Source organism: Danio aesculapii, chromosome 8 (assembly GCF_903798145.1).
Source record: "Danio aesculapii chromosome 8, fDanAes4.1, whole genome shotgun sequence".
Lineage (NCBI taxonomy): Eukaryota > Metazoa > Chordata > Actinopteri > Cypriniformes > Danionidae > Danio > Danio aesculapii.
The window spans coordinates 16,492,762-16,518,180 of NC_079442.1; the positions used below are offsets into that span (position 1 = coordinate 16,492,762).

General features: G+C 32.8%; 2 protein-coding genes across 3 annotated transcripts in view; one reads left to right on the forward strand and one right to left on the reverse strand.

Moving 5' to 3' along the window:
- The first annotated feature begins 1,059 nt into the window (after window positions 1-1,059).
- si:dkey-63d15.12 (uncharacterized) lies at window positions 1,060-5,585 on the forward strand. Its single transcript, XM_056463296.1, has 6 exons — window positions 1,060-1,180; window positions 1,283-1,624; window positions 3,019-3,165; window positions 3,460-3,497; window positions 3,629-3,727; window positions 5,277-5,585. The coding sequence occupies exons 1-6, from the start codon at window positions 1,132-1,134 to the stop codon at window positions 5,352-5,354; spliced, it is 753 nt and encodes a 250-aa protein (XP_056319271.1). The 5' UTR covers window positions 1,060-1,131; the 3' UTR covers window positions 5,355-5,585.
- A 2,779-nt stretch (window positions 5,586-8,364) lies between these two features.
- Window positions 8,365-25,419, reverse strand: part of msi1b (musashi RNA binding protein 1b) — a 35,410-nt gene continuing 18,355 nt past the window's right edge. The window contains exons 7-14 of one of the 2 annotated variants that reach the window (XM_056463292.1): window positions 23,437-23,485; window positions 20,967-21,049; window positions 20,769-20,886; window positions 17,217-17,297; window positions 15,877-15,933; window positions 12,262-12,324; window positions 11,969-12,102; window positions 8,365-9,636 (exon numbers count right to left, since the gene is read on the reverse strand). In XM_056463292.1, the coding sequence (XP_056319267.1) occupies window positions 9,595-9,636; window positions 11,969-12,102; window positions 12,262-12,324; window positions 15,877-15,933; window positions 17,217-17,297; window positions 20,769-20,886; window positions 20,967-21,049; window positions 23,437-23,485 (627 nt within the window). In that variant the 3' untranslated portion in view covers window positions 8,365-9,594. Of the gene's footprint in view, window positions 9,637-11,968; window positions 12,124-12,261; window positions 12,325-15,876; window positions 15,934-17,216; window positions 17,298-20,768; window positions 20,887-20,966; window positions 21,050-23,436; window positions 23,486-25,419 lie in introns of both variants that reach the window. The other variant, XM_056463291.1, reaches the window with a different exon arrangement.

Sequence of the window (25,419 nt, forward strand, 5' to 3'; positions counted from 1 at the left end):
TTGTGAAGCGAAATCGAGTACAGTCCATTCTGTCAAACGCACATCACATGTTTGTAAACAAAGAGTTGCTGTCATCTCTGGAGCAGATCCACCATCAAGACCAAGATGTGGATTGCAACCTGAAAAATATGCAGATTTTGTTTGATTTGAACGTTTAGAAATGAAACTTATGAGACAGTTGTTGCTTAATTTTATTGGTGGTTCCAAATATGTAATGTAATTGTAAGCTTGGCTAACAATTTTGGAGAATTTGATGTTTCCCCATTGAGACAGGATGCCCGAGCATACCGCCCGAGAGGCGGTTTAAAGATGGGCGCAGAGTGAAATGACTTGCCTTAAAGGGACTTTGTTATTACTCAGGACTGAAATGTTTGATTACACTCGGCAACAAATACACCGTAAAATTAAGTATTACCAAATAATCTAAAACTATTTTAATGTTTTTGTCTAAAATAATGTTATAAATAATGTTTCTTTAGGTTTCAAATAGCATGCTTTTAAATCTATATAGCACAACTAACCAGTAAATGTATTTATTTTTGTTTTAATTTTTATTTTATGTGATAGTTTAACCATATGACGTTTTACAACAAGAACTTGTCTGACATTTTAAGAGACTTATTGACCTTAACTCACATATATGTCAAGGCTCCTTTGATGTAATTTCCTGTTGCTTGTTTCTTTCCTTTCTGCATGTTACTTTATGCTTTTTTTATATGATAGACAAAACAAATCTGATTTAAATAAGCAGTTATTATTTTTGTGAAGACGAAATAATGAATGATTATGCATAATAAACTAATCTTGAGTTCATGAGGTAGTCTTTTCAAGATTTTACTTTATAGTTCCCTCCAAAAATTTAAATAGAAGGTTAAAGTGTTTTAGAATCTTGATTTTATTTTTAAAAATAATTTTGCTAAACAAATAATGTAGCTTTGGCAAAAATTATAAAAAAATTGCTGAAAGCCACAGTGTGCTGAAGTGGCCTGTCTGTGGGTGTCACTAGCGTCTGACTTTATGCAGATAAGGAGCTGCTGTGTTTCAAACTGCAGGATACACCACACAGGAAAAATGAATAACACCTGCCTCTGCTCAACGTGAGAAAACCGCTGTCTCTGCAGTTCGCATAAAATGACACGCTCAAGACTCTCTGCTCTCATCCTAACCATCTGCTTTACAGGTAATATTGTTTATCATTACAACACTGATAACATGATGTCAACAACATGATGTTGACGATATTCGACAATCTAATTGCTCAAGTTTTTTTACTTTCTTGCAGGTCTTGTCAACGGAGAGAGATTTCCAAAACTGTCTGTGCGGCAAAGACCTCATATAACAGCTAAAGAAGGCGCAAATGTCAGCATCACCTGTTACATTGAAGCTGATTCACAAGTGGAAAAAATTGCGGTTAAATGGTTGCTAGACAATCAAACTATAGCTAAGGAAGAAATGTTTAACACATCCACCTATCGATCACCAAGTGGATCTGTGTTAATTAACACAACGCTGAACCTGCTGTCAGTAAAATCAAATCATAGTTATGTGTATTACTGCAAAGCACATGGGAATTTACCTTTACTTGTACCTGATGAGTATGGAAATGGGACGCATGTATATGTGGGTGAGCTGCATTTCTTTTTCTTTTATTGTATTTATTATTCTTTTTAAAGGGATAATTCATCCCAAAATATTTACACACTCTTATAACTAAACAAAATAAGATATTTTGATTAATGTTGTTCCATAGCAGTTTTACCGACTATGGAAGTCAATGGTTAACTCAAAAACTCAAACTGGTTTTGAACAAGAGTGTGTAAAAATGACGTAATTGTGATTTTGGGGCGAAACTTCCCTTTAAACATCCTTATTTACTCATTAGTTCCAGTCTAAAAACGTCTGTGGTTCATTTTCATTTTCTGGTGGGGTTAAATTAACAGTGACTAAAACCATTTGATTGCCAAATTTCTTATATATATATTTAAAGAGTTATTTTCTTAATGGTAAGAAGTCAGTAAATTATAACAGAACTTACATATTTTGGGTGAAACATTCATATTACGTTTTTTTAGTCGCTTTGGTACCTTTATCAGATCAGATTTGAAATTTGCTAAACAGTAAGTGAATTTCTCAAAACAACGCGTACAAATAGCGAAACACCATGGATTACCTGCAAAAGCCAGTCTCTTGCTCAAAATCCTTAGTTTCTCTCTCAAAACTACATTTTTGGATTAATGAATGTGTCTGCACGGTCAGAATGACAAGTCCTTGTGTCATTGCATAAGGATAAGACAGTCAAATTACTTAGTCATGTTGTCAATATAACTCTGGAAGGGTGTTCTGGTGTAAACTAAGGTTAATTTAGTTTTTTTGCTGTTTGTACTGTAATTTGTTGGCAGATTGTGTAATTGTGATACTGAAAGGAAAAGACAGGACTGTATAGCTCAAAGAAAAAAAACAAAACAAAAGTAGAAATGTGAACATCTCTATAGTCAAGATTCACCCGAGGGAAATTACCAATTCTACACAGATGAAAAAAAAAAGTCTAATGGAAATGTGTTATGACAATATATTGTGACAACGTGTTCAAGCATTTTGCATGTAAAGACTAATGCGATGAACTTATGCATAAATGTTGTGGAGGGTGAGACTATTCAGAGAGAAATCATTATAATACATTTTGATCCACATGACATAAGCTGCTAATGTAGGAGAATTGCACATAATCATATGCATGGATGTACAAAAGTATTTGCAGCTTGTTCAAAAGAATGACAAACTGCTTTTTTGATGTGCACAAGTGACACAAAGTTGTGAAGATTGAACAGGTGGTTTGAAAATTTCAAATCTGATCTGAGAAATGTACTAAAGTGACTGAGAAAAGCTGTAAGGATGTATTCAAATATATATTTACAGTTTGTGGCAGTACAGTTCAAGTTAACAGGTAGTTCAGTACACAATGTCTAATAAACAATCCAAATGATAAACATTTAAAATTCACACTTGTTGCATTTGTAGTGCCTGATTTAACGACTACGATGACAACTCCCGCACCAGATCCTGCAAACCCCTTCAGACACACAGTGATGTGGTCTCTGCTTTCAGCCTTAGGTTTTGCCCTTCTGGTCATCTGCCTTACTTGTTTAATTCACATACATTTTAAAGGTAAGAACGTGATTTAGAAGTGTACATTACTTTAACCAATTTATACTTAAAACAATACTGCCTACAACTATGTGTACACATAGTTTTTTTTTTTTACATTTTACATTGTCCTGTTTTGAATATGTTGTTGTATGTTGTAGTATATTGCACTGACTGTATTTTGCACTGTCTGCAGCCAGCACCTAAGCTTTTCACTCATCCTAGCACACGTGCTGCTGATGATGTGACAATAACAGTGATTTGATTTGATTACAATGTTAAAAACTCCAGTGATTGTTTTTTTTTCTGAATTAGGACACAGCAAAACAAAACATGCAGCAACAGATGCTCTAGTGAGTGATGTTTGTTCACTTATTTATTTTCATTAGATTGTGGAAATTATCTGAGCTGTTTTTACAAGTATACATGTATTATATACTATAGTATGTACTTTTCAAATAACATTTGTTACTGCTTATAACAGATTGCCGCTAGTAGTGGATCACCCTGTTTTGATGCTAATGAAGACGTTGTTTATGCAGCATTAAACATTCCTCAAGACAGTGTGAAATCAAGAAATGAGGTAAATAGTGCTTAAAAAGAGCCTCTGTTAGTTTATAGTGTTTAAGGGATGTTTACCCATGCAAATATCAGTATACTATTAGTTCAGGTATAGTTTATACTGTTGGGGATAACAGTTTAAAACAAAATGCCTGGTGTGTCAGATCTAGAGAAGATTCAGAGTGGGAAATTCAATAAAAATGAAGACAATTTACTGAAGATAGTTTGTAGTTTTATGGCAGAAGGGCTTCACACTCTCGTAGAGCTCGATGGCCGATCTTCTGCCTTACAATACAACACAGCAATTATAATCTTACAAAAACAAAATGGTGTTGACTCAGGAAAAAAAGTTCTGATTGGTTAAAGCAAAAATAGACAAGTCCAAATGGGCAATGTTTAACTTTATTCATTAGTCAAAATCATTTCAAAGATTCAAAACTGATTCAAATAATCATATTAATAAAGTATTGAGGAAAAAGAACAGAAAAAGACAGAAATCCACCTCATCAATACATTTATATAAGTATACTTCAAGTGTAAACACTATAACATTTGAACTAATACTGATTTACTAGATGAATTCATAACTTTTTAAACATGAAAGTACACTTTAAAGGATTCTCTCAGTAAACAACTACAGTTTTGTTGTTTTTATATGCTAGTATACTTGGTTTACTAATAATAAGAACTTATTATCTTATAGTTGGCAATTTAAATTCAATTCATCTTTATTTCTATAGTGCTTGTACAATCAAGATTGTGTCAAAGCAGCTTAACATAGAAGTTCTGGTAAACTGAAACTGTGTCAGTCCAGTTTTCAGAGTTTAAGTTCAGTTCAGTTCAGTGTAGTTTAATTTTCACTGAAGAGCAAATCCATCGATGCACCGCTCCACAAGTTCCAAACCAAGCAAGAAAAGTGGCGAGGAACAAAACTTCACCAATTGACCAAGTGAAGGAAAGAAACCTCGAGAGAAACCGAGCTCAGTTGGGCAAGACTATTTCTACTCTACCAAAATTCTTGTGCAGAGCTGCAGTCTAGGCGCCGGAGGCTGGAGAATTTACTTTTGCAATGAAAGCAAACTACTGTGCTGTATGCTTCTATTTAGGTATAGATTTGTATATGTGAAACTGTCCTAAGATCTGAAGTCAAAACAAAACTGGTTCTGTTTTAGACATGTTTATTGGAATTATTCCACTCCAGAGCTGAACTGTTACTGTGAACATGGATGTTTATTAGACTATGCAGAACTATATGGGGGGAAAGTACATAAAAGGCTGCTCAATCAATAGAGCACACACAACTACAAGCCAAATATACTTAATTAGACCTCAAACTAAGTTAAATGCAAATATAAACCAAATATAGATAGTCTTTTTATTTTATTTTTATTTTTTGTTGTAGAAGCATAAGTTCTTGTTGTAAAGTTTAATATTAATAGCAAAACGAAATCATTTTAATTACATGGTTAACATTTTATTAAGCAAACAGGAGATTTGATTTGCTTTTGTGAATGAGTACATAGCCAGATACAGTTTTTACATCACGTTATGACCATTGACTTTAATTTCAGATCTGTGCTGCTCCGGATCTTTCTTCAGTAAGCTACACAGAGGATTCAGTGACATACTCTGAGGTCCACATCAAGTAAAGACCAGAGGATGAAGATTGATCACCTTTTGACTGAATTTTATTCATTCTATAATCTCTTTTACCCTGCGCATGGGACAGGGTGCCACTGAGAGACTTCTCTTGCCCTGTATGACACTGATTTGTAAAGGTATGTTAGTAAATAAGTTTTTGTATCTTCATGTACTGATGAAGATGGAATTGTTAAATCTTGGGAACTCACATTTAAGATGTTTTTGTTGTTGTTGTTGTAAAGAGGTGCATTTAAATATTTAAGATAAACTTTATTTTTTTCTCCTCCGAGATCAAGTTTTCTTGTTTTTTTTTTTTTGAGTAATGCTTAGACATATTTTATAAGGTTCTTTAAAACCTTTCGTTTGGAAAAACTGATGTGCAACCCCATATGTGTGAAATAATGTTTTCCGAGTGGTGAACTAGATGATTTTGTATTGGAATTTAACTACACTTTTTGAGCAAGTAAACTATTTTGAAAGAAAGTAAAGGTAGTGTGCAGCAGCTACAGCGCAATGAAAAGCATTTATGTTATTTTAATATTATTATATCAGCTGATTGGAAATGAAGGGACTTTGTTGTTGTAATACATGTCAGAGGATGACAAGAAATGTACGATTAATGAACAGTAAAAAAGATGTTTATGAAAGAAAAGATGTTAATCGTGCTGCCACCTACATAACCTTACAAAGCAACTTAACGGTAAATGCTTTAGTCATATGATGCATTTGAACGACAAGATAAATGCTGTTTCATCCTGAGCAGAATAGTTAGTTTCATTGAGAGAATTTTTACAAATGTCCCGTGAATAGAGATTTTGGTGCAGAGGTGTCGAGCAGAGAGAATCAGTGAAAGACCGTGGGTGATTTGACATGCTGTGTAACCACGAGCATAAAAAAACGACTAACAAAATTAACACGCAACCTCTGGAGTCAAGTGAGTCATGCGTGCTGTTTTCAGGTCATGTAGGTGTTCTGAAATTTTAAATAATTTATATTTTCAAATGATTATAATTCATTTTATAGAAAAGGTCACGCATCAAACAACATGCGTTAAACTTTTCAGTTATTAACTCATTATTTTACTTCATAAAACGTGTTCTATTAGTTCTTATAGGATTTTTTTTAGCACCAGAATCTTTAAATCTGTTATAAAGATGGACGTCATTGTGTTATGGAAATCAATTCGGCAAAAGCGCTGCTACAGCATGGAAATGTGTCGTTTTTAAACCCCGTTGGAGTTCATAAATATGGAAATATAATATTTTAGATATGGAAATATGCAGTTGAACTCGTGGGAGTTTCAAATGTTCAGTTGATTCTTTTATATCAGAAAGGTGCACGATTCAGTTGAACAATTTAATATTCACAGGCATTATTTTATTTCATAAAATGACTATTATATTATAGTATTTATTCAGAATCTATTCATTCAAATTATTAAAGACTTTGAACCTTAAATAAATTAATAAAAAAAACAAACAAACCAAATATCTATGCTGGATTTAAATCTTAATTGAAATCTGAATTGAATATACAGTGCTCAACATAAATTAATTTAGGTAATACAGTTGAAATCAGAATTATTAAACCCCCTTTGAATTTTTTTTCTTTTTTAAATATTTCCCAAGTGATGTTTAACAGAGCAAGATTTTCACAGTATGATATTTTTTTTCTTCTGGAGAAAGTCTTATTTGTTTTATTTTGGATAGAATAAAAGCAGTTTTTAATTTTTTAAACAACTATTTTAAGGTCAAAATTATTAGCCCCTTTAAGCTATATTTTTTTTCGATAGTCTACAGAACAAACCATCCTTATACAATAACTTGCCCAATTACCCTAACTTGCCTAGTTAACCTAATTAACCTAGTTAAGCCTTTAAATGTCACTTTAAGCTGTATAGAAGTGTCTTGAAAAATATCTAGTCAAATATTATTGACTGTCATCATGACAAAGATAAAATAAATCAGTTATTAGAGATGAGTTATTAAAACTATTATGTGCAGAAATGTGTTGAAAAAATCTTCTTTCCGCTAAACAGAAATCAATGAAGGCTAATAATTCATGGGAGCCTAATAACTTCAACTGTATGTTAAAATTCTAGCCGAAATAAAACAAATAAGACTTTCTCCAGAAGAAAAAATATTATCAGACATACTGTGAAAATTTCCTTGCTCTGTTAAACATCATTTGGGAAATATATAAAAAAAAAAACCTCAAAGGGGGGCTAATAATTCTGACTTCAACTGTTTATAATATATATATATATATATATATATATATATATATATATATATATATATATATGTATATATATATATATATATATATATATATGTATATATATATATATATATATATATATATATATATATATATATATATATATATATATGTATATATATATATATATATATATATATGTATATATATATGTATATATATATATATATATATATATATGTATATATATATATATATATGTATATATATATATATATATATATATATATATATATATATATATATATGTATGTATATATATATATACATATATATATGTATATATATATATATATATATATATATATATATATATATATATATATATATATATATATATATATATATATATATATATATATATATATATATATGTATATATATATATATATATATATATGTGTATATATATATATATACATATATATGTATATATATATATATATATATATATATGTATATATATATATATATATATATATATATATATATGTATATATATATATATATATATATATATATATATATATATATATATATATATATAAATAATTTAAGCTGAACAAAATCATGTATGTATATAATCTAGGTAAAAGTATTATTACCAATTATTACCCAATGAAAGCAGCGTCACAGCATGTTAATATGCAGTTTACGTCAGCATGTAGACATTCTAACATGTGAAATAATTGACTCCGTACTTCCAAATGTACCTTTTATTTTTTTATTTCATTTTTTTCCAGAGAGGGTCCAGCTTCAAACAAGAAACATTAAAACTTTCCAATAATAACAGCCATCCAGTTTACTTCATAAAAAGTGTTATATTAGTGTTGCTATTATTATTATTTTACCAGTACCAGATCTTCAGTTAATTGAAGTATATTCATATTCCAATTGTTATAAAACCTCTAAAAGAGATTAATTGAACTGTGTTATGGACAAACACTTGGTAAAAGCAATGCAACAGCATGGACATAAAGGGGTAACAATTCACATTTTAAATCATCTTACTGAAGATAATACATTAAATCATGACAGTAACGCATGCTCACGTACACACACTCCCACACACACACTAGAAGCATCATTCACATTGCTCTCTGTCAGCAAAAAAAAAAAAAAAACCTGAACAAAATAAAACACAAAGTTCAAGTTGATCGAATTCAGAAAAAAAGACAAAACAAAGCAAATTTTTGGACAAAGAATATCATGCACTTGCGTTTTTGAGTGTAAAAAACTCTCTTAATCACGCCGCCAGACCTCATCAGATCCAAAAGACATTATGTACAATATTTTACACAATCAAAGTCAAATCTAAGTCTGAGAAATATGTTCTCCTTATAATTACTGCTATTTCCATGATCAGTGTAATAAATCCAGTTGCAAAACTAACAAAATATACATTTTGACACACTATATCCTTCAGTAGAAAATGTACCAAACGCATCTGAGAGCGATTTAGTCTTTTTCTAAATCCGCTACAAAGAGATTTGACACAGATTATTGCTCTTATGAAAGTATTAAACCGAAAAATTGAAGCTACAAACCTACATATACATACATTCATCACAAAGACAAGAAATGGGAGAGAAAATAAAACTAAGACAAAAAAAATACACCTGTTAGTGTCTTAAACTGAGAGACGAACTAGTTATTTACAGGTTTAGCTCTAGTTTAGAGGAGTAGGAGGTTAGTTTAGAAACCAATATGACAGTAATTCCAAAAATAATAAACATCATGTCATATTAATAGTGTTGCAGCCGTGGTTTCGTCAGTTTAGGGCTGATTCGTCTCTTTAAAGACAGAGCTTGATAAAATAACAATAAAACCCTGCAGCACGTCGAGTGCATCCATTGTATTCGATTGAGATCACCATTATACTTCAAATCATTCTTCATCAATCCTTCCTGCAGATGTGGGGAAGACGTCCGGGCGATCGATACTGTACCGTTGTACCTGTCACTTGTTTCAATGGTAGCCGTTAGTAAATGCTGTGGCAATCAGAGGACCCTGTAAATGTATAAAGAAAACAGGATTTAATGCACAGCCCAATCATACACCCGGCGCAATAAGGCACAAGACGTGTTTGGCGTGATTTGTTGCTATTTTCAGACCAACGCAACCCTAGTTTTTCAGGTTTGCACCTTGTTGTTTAAATAGTAAATCCATTTGCGCGGCTTTGGGTGTGCTGGTCTAAAATACAGGTGTGTTAAGGCGCATTGTTGGCGCGTTGCTATTTTGAGGAACTAAAATAGACTGTGCGATTGACCAGCTGAAAGCAGGTCCAAATTTCAGCGCAGATGGCATTAGTTGTGCTTAAACACCTACACATTGCTTAATACACACAGGGTGTACAGCAATACACAAATATCTTTACAAATGAAACAGAATTAAAGGATTAAAATATTACAAAATTATTATTTTCTACATAAATATAAAAACTACTGCCTCCATGGCATCTTCATTTTGGGGTGGGGGGTGGGGGGGTGGGGGGGGTTCAGTTTATTCATGACAATTTGCTTTTGTATATTGTTACTATTAGTAGTATTAGTATTTATTAAATGCATATTTATATTTGTTTTATTAAAACCAAACTTAGATTTGTCCACCTGTCAAGTTTTGGACCATATGGGGCATAAGAATAGGACGTGTGTTTGGACATAACTCAGTTTTTTAAATTATTTATTCGGTTGCTGGAAATTAGAACTTAATTTAGAAATAGTTTTGAAACAAATCTTTGCGCTTCACAAATGAAATTAAACATGTAGGTTTATTTTTTAGATAGATGTCTTCAGTGGAGTGAGTTTCCACCGTTTCCTTCCTCCACGAAAGTAAAGGAGTAAAGTAAAGAGTAAAAGTACAGAGAAAGTAAAGTGGCTGAATGGAGGCGGCTCGTTCTTCATCCTCATGCTGCAGATGGTCTGTTTAACTATTTTCTCGCTAGTAAAGCATTCAGTTTTTCCACTTACAAAATCCGCCATGTAAATAGCAAATGCACCATGATGTGACGCAACTGACTTTTAAAGGGAATGGGAGATGAGACACTGATTGGTTTAATGCACGTTATGCTCAAAACACACCCATAACTCATTAGAGAATAAGCACAACCCTGTTAGACCATGCGCTGCAGCACAAACTGTATTTTTCCGTCCTTAAAATAGCAAAAGTGGTTTCGTCCACGCACTTAATGCTTTTGCGCCATGTGTTTTAGACTTTGCGCCTAGATCCTTAAAAATAAAGCCCTAATTGTAAAAAGAAATAAATAGATTTTAAAAATTACACAGCCCAAAAAAATTAGAGGGTCCATTAAATAGCATAAAATATTTTCGGCCAATAAATTTTCAGTGGCTAATAATTCAGTACATCTCTAATATCAACACACTTTTAGATTCCTATTGTTGCACAGTTTTTGCTGTGTGATTGGCTCTTAGGTCAATATAAAGTAAAAAAGTCCAGAGCTTATTATTGTTTATGACATAAATTTTATCGCGATTCAATTAAAATTGTATAAAATAATAATATCAATAATAATAAAAAATATTATTGTTTCTTGGAATATATATATATATATATATATATATATATATATATATATATATATATATATATATATATATATATATATATATATATATATATATAAATATATTTGTGTGTGTGTATATATATATATATATATATATATATATACACACACACACACACACACACACACACACACACACACACACACACACACACACACATACACATATATAGTTGCTCTTTTTGACATGACAAAGTTCATTCAGGTTGTACAACGCAATGTGCCTAATTAAAGTAAATAATTACATTCAAATGTCTATATTTACTTTATATTTACTATATATACTTTTTAAAAATTATTTACTATTATTATTATTATTTCAGAGAAAAAATACATATTAAAAATTTATAAATATGCCATGCAAACATTCATTTGTGTTTATTATATGTTATATACGGCGGTTTATTCCGCTGTGGCGACCCCAGATTAATAAAGGGACTAAGCTGAAAAGAACTTAATGAATGAATATGTTATATACTATTTTAATATGTTATTTAAGATTATAAACAACTACATGTTTTATAAAATAACTGAATAATTAACAAATCATGATATTATACATTTTTAAAGTTTGATCAGATGTAGTAATTCAAGTATTTATTAGACTTCAATTAACTGTCAAGGTAACATTCACAATTTTCAATTGACAGTTGTAAACGTGTGGGCTGGTTTTCATCAAGGGTCTGATTTCAGAGACTGAAAAGGATTTTTAATTGTGGTGGTTGACACCAACAGCGCTGTATGTGATTGACTCACCCCGAGGCTGTGGCTGAATCCAGTACTGGGAGCGGGACTCGCGGCACTGAGGTAGCTGCTCACAGCCGATTCCTGATTGGCCGTCCCATACAGATCTGCCATCGGCCCAGGGCTGCTGGTACCTAAAAACCCCGCTGAGCGAGAAGGAGTTGAGCCTACAAATGAATCAACATGAAATCCCACAACATCTCAGTCTCAGAGCATCTACATTATATAGGCCAGCACAAGTGTGAATGCTCGCTTCCTGAGTCTGGGTCTTGTGTAAGATGCATAAGAACTGAAATCTCTCGTACCTCTGACCACAGCTGCTGCTGCTGCGGCTGCCGCCATCGGGTTGTACGCCGTCAGTGGAATGGCTAGAAAAACATTCACGCAGAACCAGCAAACAAACAGGAAAGAGAAAGCAATCATTATCAACAAACGCTGGGTTCAGAGCAATGGGAAAAAAGCGCTTGTGTCACATGTAGCATGAAACGATGGCCTGATAATGTGTGGTGAAGCAGCTATGCAGGATTTCCTGAGCGGCGATGTTAAGTTATAATGTCACACCTCACACACCAACATGTGTGCAAAAAGGCATACAAAAATGTCTTCATTTGTGTTCTGAAGATGAATGAATGTCAAAATGAAACATGAGGGCGAGTAATTAATATTACTCACTATCCTGGAGCTCTCTTATCCTATGGACAGCAAGAGTCCAAAGTTGTTCAAAGTCCAGAAAAGCAACCAAAAGCAAGGTCAAAACATTCCATGTGACTTCAGTGGTTCAACTGTTATTATATGAAGCTCCATGGATAATTTTGTGTGCTAAATTAAACTAAAAACTACTTTGTTTGCCAATTTTCCCCTGCGTAAGTTCAGGGTGTGTGTTTAATACAGGAAATACAATGTTTGTGTGTAGCACTGCTGATTCTAATGCCATTATGTCATTCCTTAATAGTAAATGTGCAACCTGACTTGATGTGAACTAAGGCTGAACAATATATCGCTCGAGCATCGATATGGCAATGTGTCGATTTGTAATATCTGCAATAGTCATCGCTGAAGTAGATTGTTTATTAAAGATAAAGATATTATTAAATATTTATATAAATTTTAATATTTCTACAATGATTACCATGTTATTTTACATTTGATTGTTCAATTGATGGACTTAAAAAAAAAAAAAAAAAACAGAAAACCATAAAGCACCATTTATTTATTTATTTATTTTTGCTTGCAATAAAATAAATTTATGGAGTTGCACTGCATAAAAAGAGACTTGATCACCCCACTAAATCTAAAAGAATGAAATATTTTCAAATAGAGCTATTCAAATCATCTGGTAAAATTATCATATCGCAATATATATATATATAATGGAAAAAAAAATTGCAATGTCAGATTTTTCCAATATTGTGCTTCGTATGTATAGGTGTGAACCTACACTGGTTCTCACGGTTATGAATATCATGCCACCGATTCGATTCAATTCGACATCTCTGTGCATCACAGTGCATTAACGATGCTTTCCAAACACAATTTTATACTTTACTTCACAGCATAATAATTCTTGTATCAAAAGGTATCATTTTTAAATACATTTTACATGTATTTGTAATACAAACTTGTCCTTTAAAACAGGGGTCACCAATCTCGGTCCTGAAGGGCCGGTGTCCCTGCAGGTTTTAGCTCCAACTTGCCTCAACGCACCTGGCTGGGTGTTTCAAGTATACCTAGTAAGACCTTGATTAGCTTGTTCAGGTGTGTTTGATTAGGGTTGGAGCTAAAATCTGCAGCACACCGGCCCTCCAGGAACAAGTTTGGTGACCCCTGCTTTAAAACAAGCAGTCAGATATATGAACTGTACCTTTAATTTGACCTGCTCAAAGAAAACACTCTTTTAGAATGTATCAAACAAAACTCAAGTACGTGCACAGAACAACATGAGCATTTAAAGCCAATAAACAAATGTAAATATTATCCCGCTTGCTTTTTGAGTGTTGTCGAGCGAGTTGTTAAACGCCTATGCTTGGTCATGCGCTGAACAGAAAGGGCTGCGATTGGCTCGAATGCGCTGGGGCTGTTTACCGATAAGTGACATTGATAAAAAGACGTGGTGATCAGCTGATCCATGAAAGACGCAGTTGAGAAAACTCACTTCACAAGTACCTCTGTAAGAGCTGAGAGGAGAGGAAACGTCACACCAGCAGGTCAAAAAGGGGCCACAGTGAGAGAAAGAGAGAAATTGAGTTTACTTTCATTTACTCCATGGCAGTGAATTAGGGTCTTCTGCTGTAACTTCAGTGTCAGTGAAAGAATGTCCAGCAACCACGCAGTGAATTGTGCAGAATTTCTGCATTTTAATTACTCGTGCTCGCCTCCCTCGCCATAGTATTTACCGCAACATAGCGCATATGAGATGGATAAATGACATCAGTACGTATTAACCAGTTAGGATCTATTCTACAGATACCGAATTGTCCGCGTCTGCATTGTGGTGCACCGAAGAAACAATTAATATTGACAACCCTATTCGTATGATTAGCACACATCTCTGAACCACTGTTATGAAGGATTAGAGAGCTCCTGGATTCCATCTAAAATATATTTATTTGTCTTCCGAAGACAAACAAAGAACTCAGGAGGGTGAAACAACATGAAGGTGAGTATTTAAAAACAAAATTTTCATTTTTGTGTAAACTAATCCTTTAATCGGTACACTTAAATGTCAGTTCTAAAAGTTTGAAGTAATAAATAAAACAAAGTGTTTCAACTTTTGAAAATATATATTACTATTGCAGTTGAATGGCTATAATACAAATAATGCAATTCAATTCACTCTTTAAAATAGGCTATATTAAGTGTGCGGGTGCTTATAATAAGTTATTACTTATAAACAATAAGTAATTACTTCATGAATGCTCAAACAAAGTATATTGTGCAAAGTATGAATGCACGCAATTTGAGTTGAATTTTGATTTATTACATTTACTGTACTATGTTGTTGTTACTGTTATGTAACCATACTTTCACTGTTCACTTCTCATTCATACCAGCTGCATAGACCAGCTTCTGCCCTGAAGCAGTGCATACTAGTTAGACATTTTAGAAATTGTAGATGTTGCTGAGAATGTGCCTGTAGCTGTTTTTCTGTTACCCTTCAAACTGTCTAAAATGTAATTGCATATTGAAAATTTGCCAAATGGAAAGAAAAAAAGGTAGCCATTTTCATAATACCGTCCTGTCTTTTAGTTTTTCTAACAATGGCTAAAAACATTGTATTGCTAACACTTCTCATGGTTATTTGCCACTTTATGATAAATGAAAACTGTAAACGTAAAAAAATAAGTATTGTTACCTAGAGCAATGTTTCTCAACCACGTTCCTGGATGACCACCAGCACTTCATGTTTTGGATGTCTCCTTTGTCTGTCATACCAATTACAGGTCTTTCAGTCTCTGCTAATGAGTTAATGGTCTGAATCAGGTGTGTTTGGTTAAGGAGACATGGAAAATGTGCAGAGCTGGTTGTTCTCCAGGAGTGTGGTTGAGAAACACTGACCTAGAGAATAGCTACTGGTATATAGAAAACCCATCTCCATGTACTCATTTACATTCTGGCATACTTCTATTGTCATATCCTGCTTTAAAACTATATAGTAGAGAAGTATGCGATTTCAGAAGCAGCCCTTCTCAGAAGCACCATCATGTTTACTGGATTGCATTTAGTATCTTGCACTACAGTGCCCTCACTGGTTAAACCATGCCACTTTGAGTCCATCAGAAATCAAAAGTCCATTCAACAACATACAACTTTTTTTGTTGTTGTCGGTAATGTGAACTAATATTTTCAGCCCCAGTGTGCGGTAACAGTGAGCACATATGTCCTGTTGAGTAGCTGCTTGTAAAGCTCATGGAGGAACTGACCTGTGAGTTCAGGGGGGTGGGGTGATGTCAGAAGGGGGGTCCTCTCTAAGTGGAATTCTAGAATAAAGACAAACACAGAAAGCGGTTTAAACAAACACACAAGTGCTGTTCACACTACACACAGACACGGACACGCACTACAGGGCCTACAGCAGCAATACTGAGCAAAGACTAGGGTTCAAGTGCACGTACAAAACAAAAGTCCATCTGAGGTTTACAAGCAGCCCAAAGTCTCTTGTCTAAATGACTGATTTAAATACAGTTGACATGTATGACAATATATTGTGTTTGTTTTAGAGATATTCATACTTTTATTTAACAAGGATCCATTCAATTAATCAAGAGTGACAGTAATGGCAATCTGAATAAATATTTAGTTTTCTGTTCATTGAAGAATCCTTAAAAAATCAGTTTTCACAAAAACATGCAGCAGCACAACTGTTTTCAATGCTAAGAATAATCAGAAATGTTTCTTGAGCATCAAATTGTTGAATCACAATTGTTTCTTAAAGGTCATGTGACATAATAATAATAGCCATAATAATAGCCATAATAATAATAATTAATGATGTTTTTTCATCAAATAAATGCAGCCAGCAAAGACAAAATGTCCATTTTTGAGTTGGAATAGTGATTTTATATGCATAAGAAGTATAAATGACTGTAACGTGTGTAATTCTTCAGATTACTTTTGTGAAAACATTACGGGGCAAATAATGTTCAATATTCATTCAGCATAGCTATATACGAAATAGCATATTCAGGCTAGTGGCTTATTCAGACTTTTTAAAATATGTAAAAGAATTGGAGATCCTGAAAATTAAAAAATTTAATTAATTTAAAGATTAAATAAAAATCTCTGTAAAGCCGAGTAGTTTACAGTATAGTGGAAATAATAAACATTTAAAATGACAACGAATCAGCATTTTGGAGTTGTTTAAAATGTCAGGAAATAATTCTTGTTGTGAGTATGCCAACAAGTTTAATTATTTAGACATTTCAGTGTTTGTCTTCTGTAAATCATGCTAAAAATGTATAACAGTAATAATTTTATTATTAATAATCATATAATAGCTTTATTTTTTTTGATGCTGCTTTTAATTTTAATCTTAAATTCCTTTTTGTGGATATACTGTAGGTCATCACTTTAGTTATGTTGCTTATAACATCATCCATTGTGTATCATTTGCAATTATATGCTGAGAAGTTATTATTTTCTGGCTTAAAAAAGTTGTTCGAGTTTTGATCATACTCTTAGTATCTGCAAAGGAAAGAGTTAACCATAGTCATGGAGATACACTGATACCGTATTACAGCATGATGCAGTTACTCAATCTTACCGGGGAACTGATATGTGTATCCTGGTGTGAGACTAGTGTAACTGCGGCCGGCATATGTTGCTGCCTGGAACCCTGGATACCCTGAGAAAACAAAAAAAATTATATATATAGAAATTAATATAAAAAAATGTATAATCTTATTCATAATAAGTAATAAGAGTCTACTGTACTTAATATATATTGTTATTAAAACAATATTTTAGTATAATTACCTGTAATTTGTTAACTATTTATTAATATATCAGTAATTATTTATTCACTTTTAATGAATATCAGTCAACATAATAGCCTATAGTTAATAGTAGGCTTATGACAAAATACATTTTTTATAGTGTTAACGTATAAACCTCTATAAATAGTCAGCGAACTTTCAATCAATTTTTCACCATGCAGTAGGTCGGATTACCGTGAAATTGTTTATTAACAAGTTTAATTGTTAATTAAGCTCTTAACTTGTAAATTAAGACTTCAAACATTTGGCACTGTTATGAACATCACAGCAAATACAATGTGAAAATCTCTAAAAAGCACTATAAAAGTTATAAAATAATGAATAATGGCTCACAGTATCTTTAAGTGTCCACAATATCAATATTGTGCATGTTCATTATCACGATACACTGACTTACTGAATATCAGTAGAGCAAATTGTAGGATTTGTATAAACAGTATGAAGTTCATGGCCTTTACAGATTGCACTTTTCAATCTTAACAGCAGGGGGAGGAAGAGGCCACACTTTGTTTTGCTTTACTTGAAGCCATAGTCAACCCGAAAATGAAAACTCATCATTTACTCTCCCTCATGTGGTTCATCTTAAAAAAGGGTGCCCAAACGCGGACATGGAGTACACCGGCCCCTCTAGGAATGAGGTCAATGGCTACCGAGTTCCGACATTCTTCAAAATGTCTCCTTTTGAGTCAGCAGAGAATGAACTTCATTTTTGGGTGAACTATTAATTGAATGTTCCTTGAAATCAGCAATTAAAAAGTTAGTTCATCCCCAAAATGTACTCACTTTTATGTCAATACAAACCCATAATAATTCATTTAGGGCACAACTGAATATATTACATTTAATCTGAGTAGTTTCTGTCTCTCTAAACTTTCATAAAGAGATAAAACTTCTTGGTTCCAACAGAGCCGCGAGACAATGGTAACACTTGACAGTTTCTACAGTTTAAAGATAACAATGCATCAATACACACCACAAGTGCTCAGGGTCATGTACGGCCATGAGTTTTTGGCATTATATGCTTGAATATTTCTATGTAGAGCCAAATCTACTTCATACGAGTCACAAGAAGTACAGATGACTCGGTTATTTTAACAGCAGTAGCAGAAACACATTGAATAGCAGAACACTGGTACTTACGCTAAAAACCTGATAAGTACAATTTTTCTGACTGTTCAAATAAGAATAAAACAAAACTATAACAAAGTTTGGGACAAGATTTGTGACAATCACTATAAATCCCGATGTTTAGAGCATTTCTTAATAAACAATGTGAATGGGAGCAGCTACACTGTAAAAAAATGCTGGGTTCCACACAATTCCTTCATGTTGTCCCAACCCAAATCAATTACGCTGCTTAATCATTTTTACTAATTTAAGCGGATTGAGCGTGAAACAATTAAGTTGTCTATCTAAAAGAATGTTGTTTTAACTCATTTGTAATAAGTAGTAAAGAATCATTTTTGAGTGTAGATGAAAAAACAACTTCATCTCTTAAATAGTTTAACTTTGAATTCTGCTCATGATGACACTAGCCGGGTTTCCATTCTAACACGAAGCAAATCTTTTTTTTTTTCTCAATGTTTGCACAAAAAAAGAAAAGAAAAAAGTTGTTAAAGTTGTCTAAAGTTGTTAGAGCTGCCGACTGTAGTATTGGTATCCTAGCAACCAACAATAAACAAGGCAAGCATAATAGAAAGAGCTGATAAGTAAAATGGGTGGCACATATAGGGCCTGTTTCCTTTGCAAATATTATTGAGAATATTCAATAATCTATTCTAAAACATAAAACCACTTACAAAACTAACATGTATTTTAATATCATAAATAAATCATAAAAAAATTAAGCTATTTATTAAATGAAATGTAATATTAATTATTTATTAGGAAATGAAAAAAAATCATACTTTAATAATAATATAATTAATATTAATGATGATGATTATTATTAAGTATTTTATTAAGTAATTTTTTCTTTTTTAAAAAGTCTACTTTTACAATTTGACACATGCAAACTACTGCAGAAACGTTCTAACCAACAGGCCCATGTCATATACAGTACAGATCCTTAATAAATAACCTACTATAAATTAAAAGCATGAACGAATGCTATGTTTTTTTGTTTTCACAAGCTTTGGAGACATAACGTAAATTCCACTTTTAAATAATAGGTCACCTATAGCTTTCGTCATGAGCCACGGCTGTGCTCAAAATGACATCAATGTTTTCAAAGTGCACTGCGAAGGGAGCACAATTGTAAACATGAAGATCGCTAAAACAAAACTGTAAAAATACTTTGAAAGCAAATTACACCTACGAGAGATGCCGTTAATTCTTTTTTATTTTTTATAATTCCAAGTTTAAATGTTACAATATTCTAAACAAATAGGGCATAGGGGGCATATCTGGGAATAGAACACAGCCAAGAACTATGTTTCTAACTACAACTCTAGAGGTGTAGTTGCAAGTGCACAAGTTTGCGATGCAGTTTGCGACTGTTCATTGGAACGATAGATTTGGGAAACGCCAAATCAACGAACTATGTTTGTAACGACGCAACTTGCGACCTTAGTTGGCTAAGGATGGTTTTCTCTCACGCTGGCTCCAGGCCATTGGACAGTCCTTAATGTTCACCACATCAGAGTTTATTCGACAAATGCATATTCATCTCCTGTTATTCACAATAACCCTTTTTTGTGGGTTCCAAAACCAACTCAAGTGAGCGTAAAAACTTTTTTTATGAATTAATTTTGTTTTAATTCAGGATTTATATCACGTGTAATACTTTAAAATGCTTATTACAGTTTAATGGATGCACAGCTAGTGTCTATTAATTATGCAGCCTCCTTATAGTAGATAGGCCTGCTTATTTAAAAAAAAAATGGTAAGACTAAAATAAACCCCAATGCAACATTGTTTCATTGTTCATCTCGAAACGTACAAATAATAATAGCCTGATAAAACTTCTGCTCTTAAACTTTAGAATTCGTGTCCAATTTCACTCAACTGATGAAACATGCCACTGCTTTGGTATTTAAGCTATTAACCTCCGCTGGGATGGAAATATGGCCTCTTGAGACTTTAATTGAATAGCCCTGGTTTATGAAGTCTTCTAAAGACTTGGATTCCACCACATGATTTATATGATTTATTTTATGATCTCTTCGCGAATATTTTGAACCGATATCTCTCCGAACTTATTAAAAATATCTTCATTCGAGTTCCAAAGATGTGCAATCAAAGTCTGATGGGTTTGACTCAACATGAGAATGAAAGAATTCATTTCCGGTGAACGAACTCTTCAAGATATACACTCTTACCTAGCATTCCTATGCCTAGCATGAAGGCGTCCATCCCATAAGGCATGACACGAGCCCGACCTCTAGAAGAGCCCGTTGGTGACATCACTTCCTTGGGCTGGGCCTTTTTACACTCCACCTGTGATTGGAGAAGGAGATCAGCCATTAAATTATAATAGTGCATCTGAAACCAACAGTGTGTGAGAATCCCGATCTCACCATTTTGTTGTTGATCTCGTGGAAGTGGATCTCACAGACTTTCTCCACAACATCTTCATTCTCAAAGGTCACGAAGCCAAACCCTGAGGGAAGAAAGAGTCCAGACACTCAGACCGTAGTTTACATTTTGGATTTCCACTTCAGCTGTCATTATAAACATTGTCTACAGTTCATATACTTCAGGTCAAACTCAGCTGAGAAGTTCAGATTAAACTGCCAATGTGAAACCATTAAACAATACTTTCATTTTCACTTCAAGAAATACCAAAATGAGTCACTAAAAAGTACTATAATCTCACCATGATTTTTGTAGACATGTCATGACTGTGTTGTTGCTGTTACTTGTATAGTTACATTTAATTGTTTAACAGAGCAACTCACAAATTGAGCACAATAGAAGAAAATCAAATCGATAGTGGTTGCTATGACAAGTCCTATACAGTTTAATGCATATCTATCAATCTTCCTGTTTTTTCATAGGATTCTCATGTATTTTACCATTCTATCATCCAGGTTTAAATACAGTTAGGTCCATAAACATTGGGACATTGACACAATTCTAACATTTTTGGCAAAGCAGCCGGGAATAAAAGGTGTGTTTAGTTCGCTAGGATCATCAATCATCATCAAACGTGATCAAGAGTGAGTTTAACAAGTTTAAAATGTTTTAAAAGAGAGCATGTGTGTAATGAATTATAGCGATTCACTTCAGATGCACTTAATCAGCACAGCCGCGTGTCAGAACAATTATAAAGGAAGACGCTTCAATTGCGGTTTGTACTCGTTAAATCGGGTTTATGTTGTACATTAATATAAGAGATATTCATACAGCAGTGGATATTACCAGTATCATGTCACATATGCGTGCAAAACGAGCTATGTGTGTGTGTGTGTGTGTGTGTGTGTGTGTGTATGTCTGCGCTATGTGTTTGTGTCCTTGCTGTGTGTGTGTGCGTGAACTTTGTAATGACATTGTGTGTGACAAGTACAGCCCATTTTAAATATGATTATTTTTATCTATTTCTCAGTGTATATATTTATATTCGGGTACATTTAAACAAAACAGATTTATTAAACAGATCTATTTATTAAAATGATATTTTAGTCACCAAACATCTTTAGAAATAAAAATATAATACCATTAAATTCCTGCAAAAACATTGGAAAATGAATTACAAACTACAATATCTTATACATTTTTTGTTTCTCTTGATTTTTCCTCTTTTTAAAAGTTTTTATTTAATATTTTCCCTAATATATAAATTTCAGTGTGCTAAGTTTAAAGTGTTATTATAAGTTATTTTGTTAGATAAACTCCAGATTTGGCTTCAGTACTGACTAATCTAATGTATATGCACAATAATATTGTAAACCTTCCTATAGAAAAAAATCACTTAAATGAGCAATATGCTGAGCACTGTATCTTTAAATATAGAAAATATATTTTGGTGCATTTAATAAAAACAGCTTTATCAAACAGTTATATTAATTAAAATAAGGGTGTGGTCTTACCTTACCTTTTTAGCAATAGAAAAATTTTATTCAAATGAGGTGATCCAAAACAAAAAAAAAATTATAAACTACAAAATTTTAACAATCCAATTATTATTATTTTTTTTTTTTGGTTGTCTTGATTTTTCCTATTTATTAATAATGTATTTAATAAATTTCCCTAACATATTTATTAGGATGTACAAAGATCTGCACCAAAATCTAAATTATTTGTTAGATTAGTTCTAGATTTGGCTTTGGTATTGACTAATGTACTTTATAAACACAAATATATTATCATATAGCATCTTATAGAAATGTTCAATGGGTTTAAAACTGTATGTATATATATATATATATATATATATATATATATATATATATATATATATATATATATATATATATATATATATATATATATATATATATATATACACATTCCAAGACTGTATACTTGTGAATGTGAGTGTCCTTAAGGTTCGCCCTTAATACAGTAATTATATCGATTTCCTGTGCCCTATATTCTAATTGAAGTGTTTGAAGTCACCCACACGTCCACTTCAGCTCTGTAAACACTGCTAGACTATCTCAACAAAAAGACATGCTACTAGAGTTTCGCTCCAGAAACTGGTTTCTCAGTGGCCTACTCTGCTGTCTGTCTCTCCACGTGTCTCCTCTCCTTCACGTCTCCGCTGGGTTGAAAGCCATGCAAGCTGTCATAATCGATGAGCTCTCGAACCGACGGGGGGAGGGAAGGGTGCTTAACGAGGGTTTTAGACTAAACCCTGATTAACGAACACACTAATTACTCAATCTCTCTCCTCACCTACCGCTTATCCTACAGAGTACAGGATGGAGGGCCATGGAGAGGAGACGGAGACAGATTGGACTAGGTTTAAGAAGGGAGGAAGAAGTGAGCTAGAGAACGGCTGCCACTCTGAGCATTTTAACCAACAGAAGATAAAGGGAAACTCACCTCTGTGGCGGTTGGTGGTTTTGTCAAACATGAGCATGGCATCATCCACCTGTAGGACAGAAACAGAGAGATTACATGCATTTATTATTTGTTATCTTTGTAAGCTTCTAATAATGCTAAAATGATCTCCATTCGGTTCTTATTTATTATATATATATATTGAATTTTTTTTTTTTTTTTGGTAAGAAATAGTAAAGTTCTGGGAACATTTTTTAGAACTTTTTTAACAACCTAAACCTGAATATTCTGGTAAAGTTTTCTTCATGTTAGTAAAATGTTCCCTCTATAAAAACATAATATTTTCATTTTTAAAAATCGTGATTAATTAACAGAAAATGTTTTGAGAACATTCGAAATTTTTTTTCTTTCTGGCGACCAAATATCAAATAAACCCTTTAAAAACAGCTTCACCATTACAAAGAGTTGTACCATTTTTAAATCTATTCAGCTGATCTTCGGGTCTGTCGGTAGCACTTTTAGCTTAGCTTAGCATAAATCATTGAATCAGATTAGACCATTAGCCTCTCATTCAAAAATGACAGGCATGGCTAGAAACTATACTCTCATTTTAGCTTAATAATCATGGAACTTTGCTGCTGTACCATGGCTGCAGCAGATGCAATGAAATAATGCAGAGCCCGCAAGGTAAATCAAGTGACCACCTGTTTGCTCAGGAAGCATGTAACAATGCACCTGCTGCAGCCATGTGAGAATAAAGTTCCCAGCCATATAGGTCTACAATATAATAATAGCAACTTAGTTTTAGTACACAATATTACCACAGAAAAGTCAAGCTTTAAATATTTGAAATGATCAAAACTCTGGTCATTTTTGAGCAAGATGCTAATGGTCTAATCTGCTTCAATGATCTATGCTAAGCTAAGCCAAAAGTGCCCACAGATTTGGGGCACAAACATATCTTTTGGTAAATAGTCAATAGGCTTTAGAAACATCACATCCATGAATAATAATAATAATAATAATAATAATAATAAGAATAATAATAATAATAATAATAATAATAATAATAATAATAATAATAATAATAATAATAATAATAATAATAAACAAAACCTAATGGATTGTAAACATGTATGTTATCCTTAATTGTGACATTGATTTGCACAGTTAAAAATCTTTGAATACTTGTACTTGACTACAGGTTCAACACAAAAAAGGAAGAAAAGAAACATAAACCATAAATATAACACAAATAACACAAAAAGTATATATATTTTTATCAGTAGCTCATTAAAACGGACTTTTTATTACACAGTTTCAGCAAATGGTCTTGAGCATGAGACCTGAGAAATCATGAGTAATAATTTGTTTTGCCTTCATGTAATTTTGCTTTTCTTGAATATCAAAGTGCTAGTAGCCAACAACTTTCATTTTATGAACACCAAGGACAACAGTTTGTGCCCAAAATTACTGAAGGAAACAAAAATGAGCCAGAGGGTGAGTAAATTATAAATCTAATTTTCCTTTTTAAGGTGAACTAAATTCACATTAGTTTGACTGATAACAGCCATATCATAGTGTCTCTTAGAAATAAAGCGTCTGAAAGTGTGTTTGTCTTACATTTTAGTGTGTGTGTGTGCGTGTGTGTGTGTGTTAGTGCAAAAGTGCATCACTGTGCGCATACTGACGGACAGCTTTAGCCTAAAGGTCAAAGGTGAAGGTCAAACTTAAAGGTCTTTTTTTAAGCGAGAGAGGGAAAAAAATCTGTTTCATATTCAATCTAGAATATGAAGCACAAGTGGACAGCCTGACCAATCAACACTTTATGTGCACAAACTCACACTCTTTTAGTGAAGACACTGGTGTGCTTTCCCAGCTTCCTTTTACCCCTTTTAAATGTACCCGCCTAAATCCATTAGCCTAGTTGTTTAATAGACCATTTTGAGGGATGTAAACAAAAAGAATGGTCCCAACGTATTTCCTGTTTTATGTTTTTCATTTCTATAGCTTCCGAGAATCCAA

Excerpts from the sequence above, each read along its gene's own strand:
- si:dkey-63d15.12 (XM_056463296.1), top strand. The coding sequence starts at position 1,132 with ATGACACGCTCAAGACTCTCTGCTCTCATCCTAACCATCTGCTTTACA. Across the intron at positions 3,166-3,459 it reads AATTCACATACATTTTAAAG|GACACAGCAAAACAAAACAT; the intron begins GTAAGAACGTGA and ends TTTCTGAATTAG. Across the intron at positions 3,728-5,276 it reads GTGTGAAATCAAGAAATGAG|ATCTGTGCTGCTCCGGATCT; the intron begins GTAAATAGTGCT and ends CTTTAATTTCAG.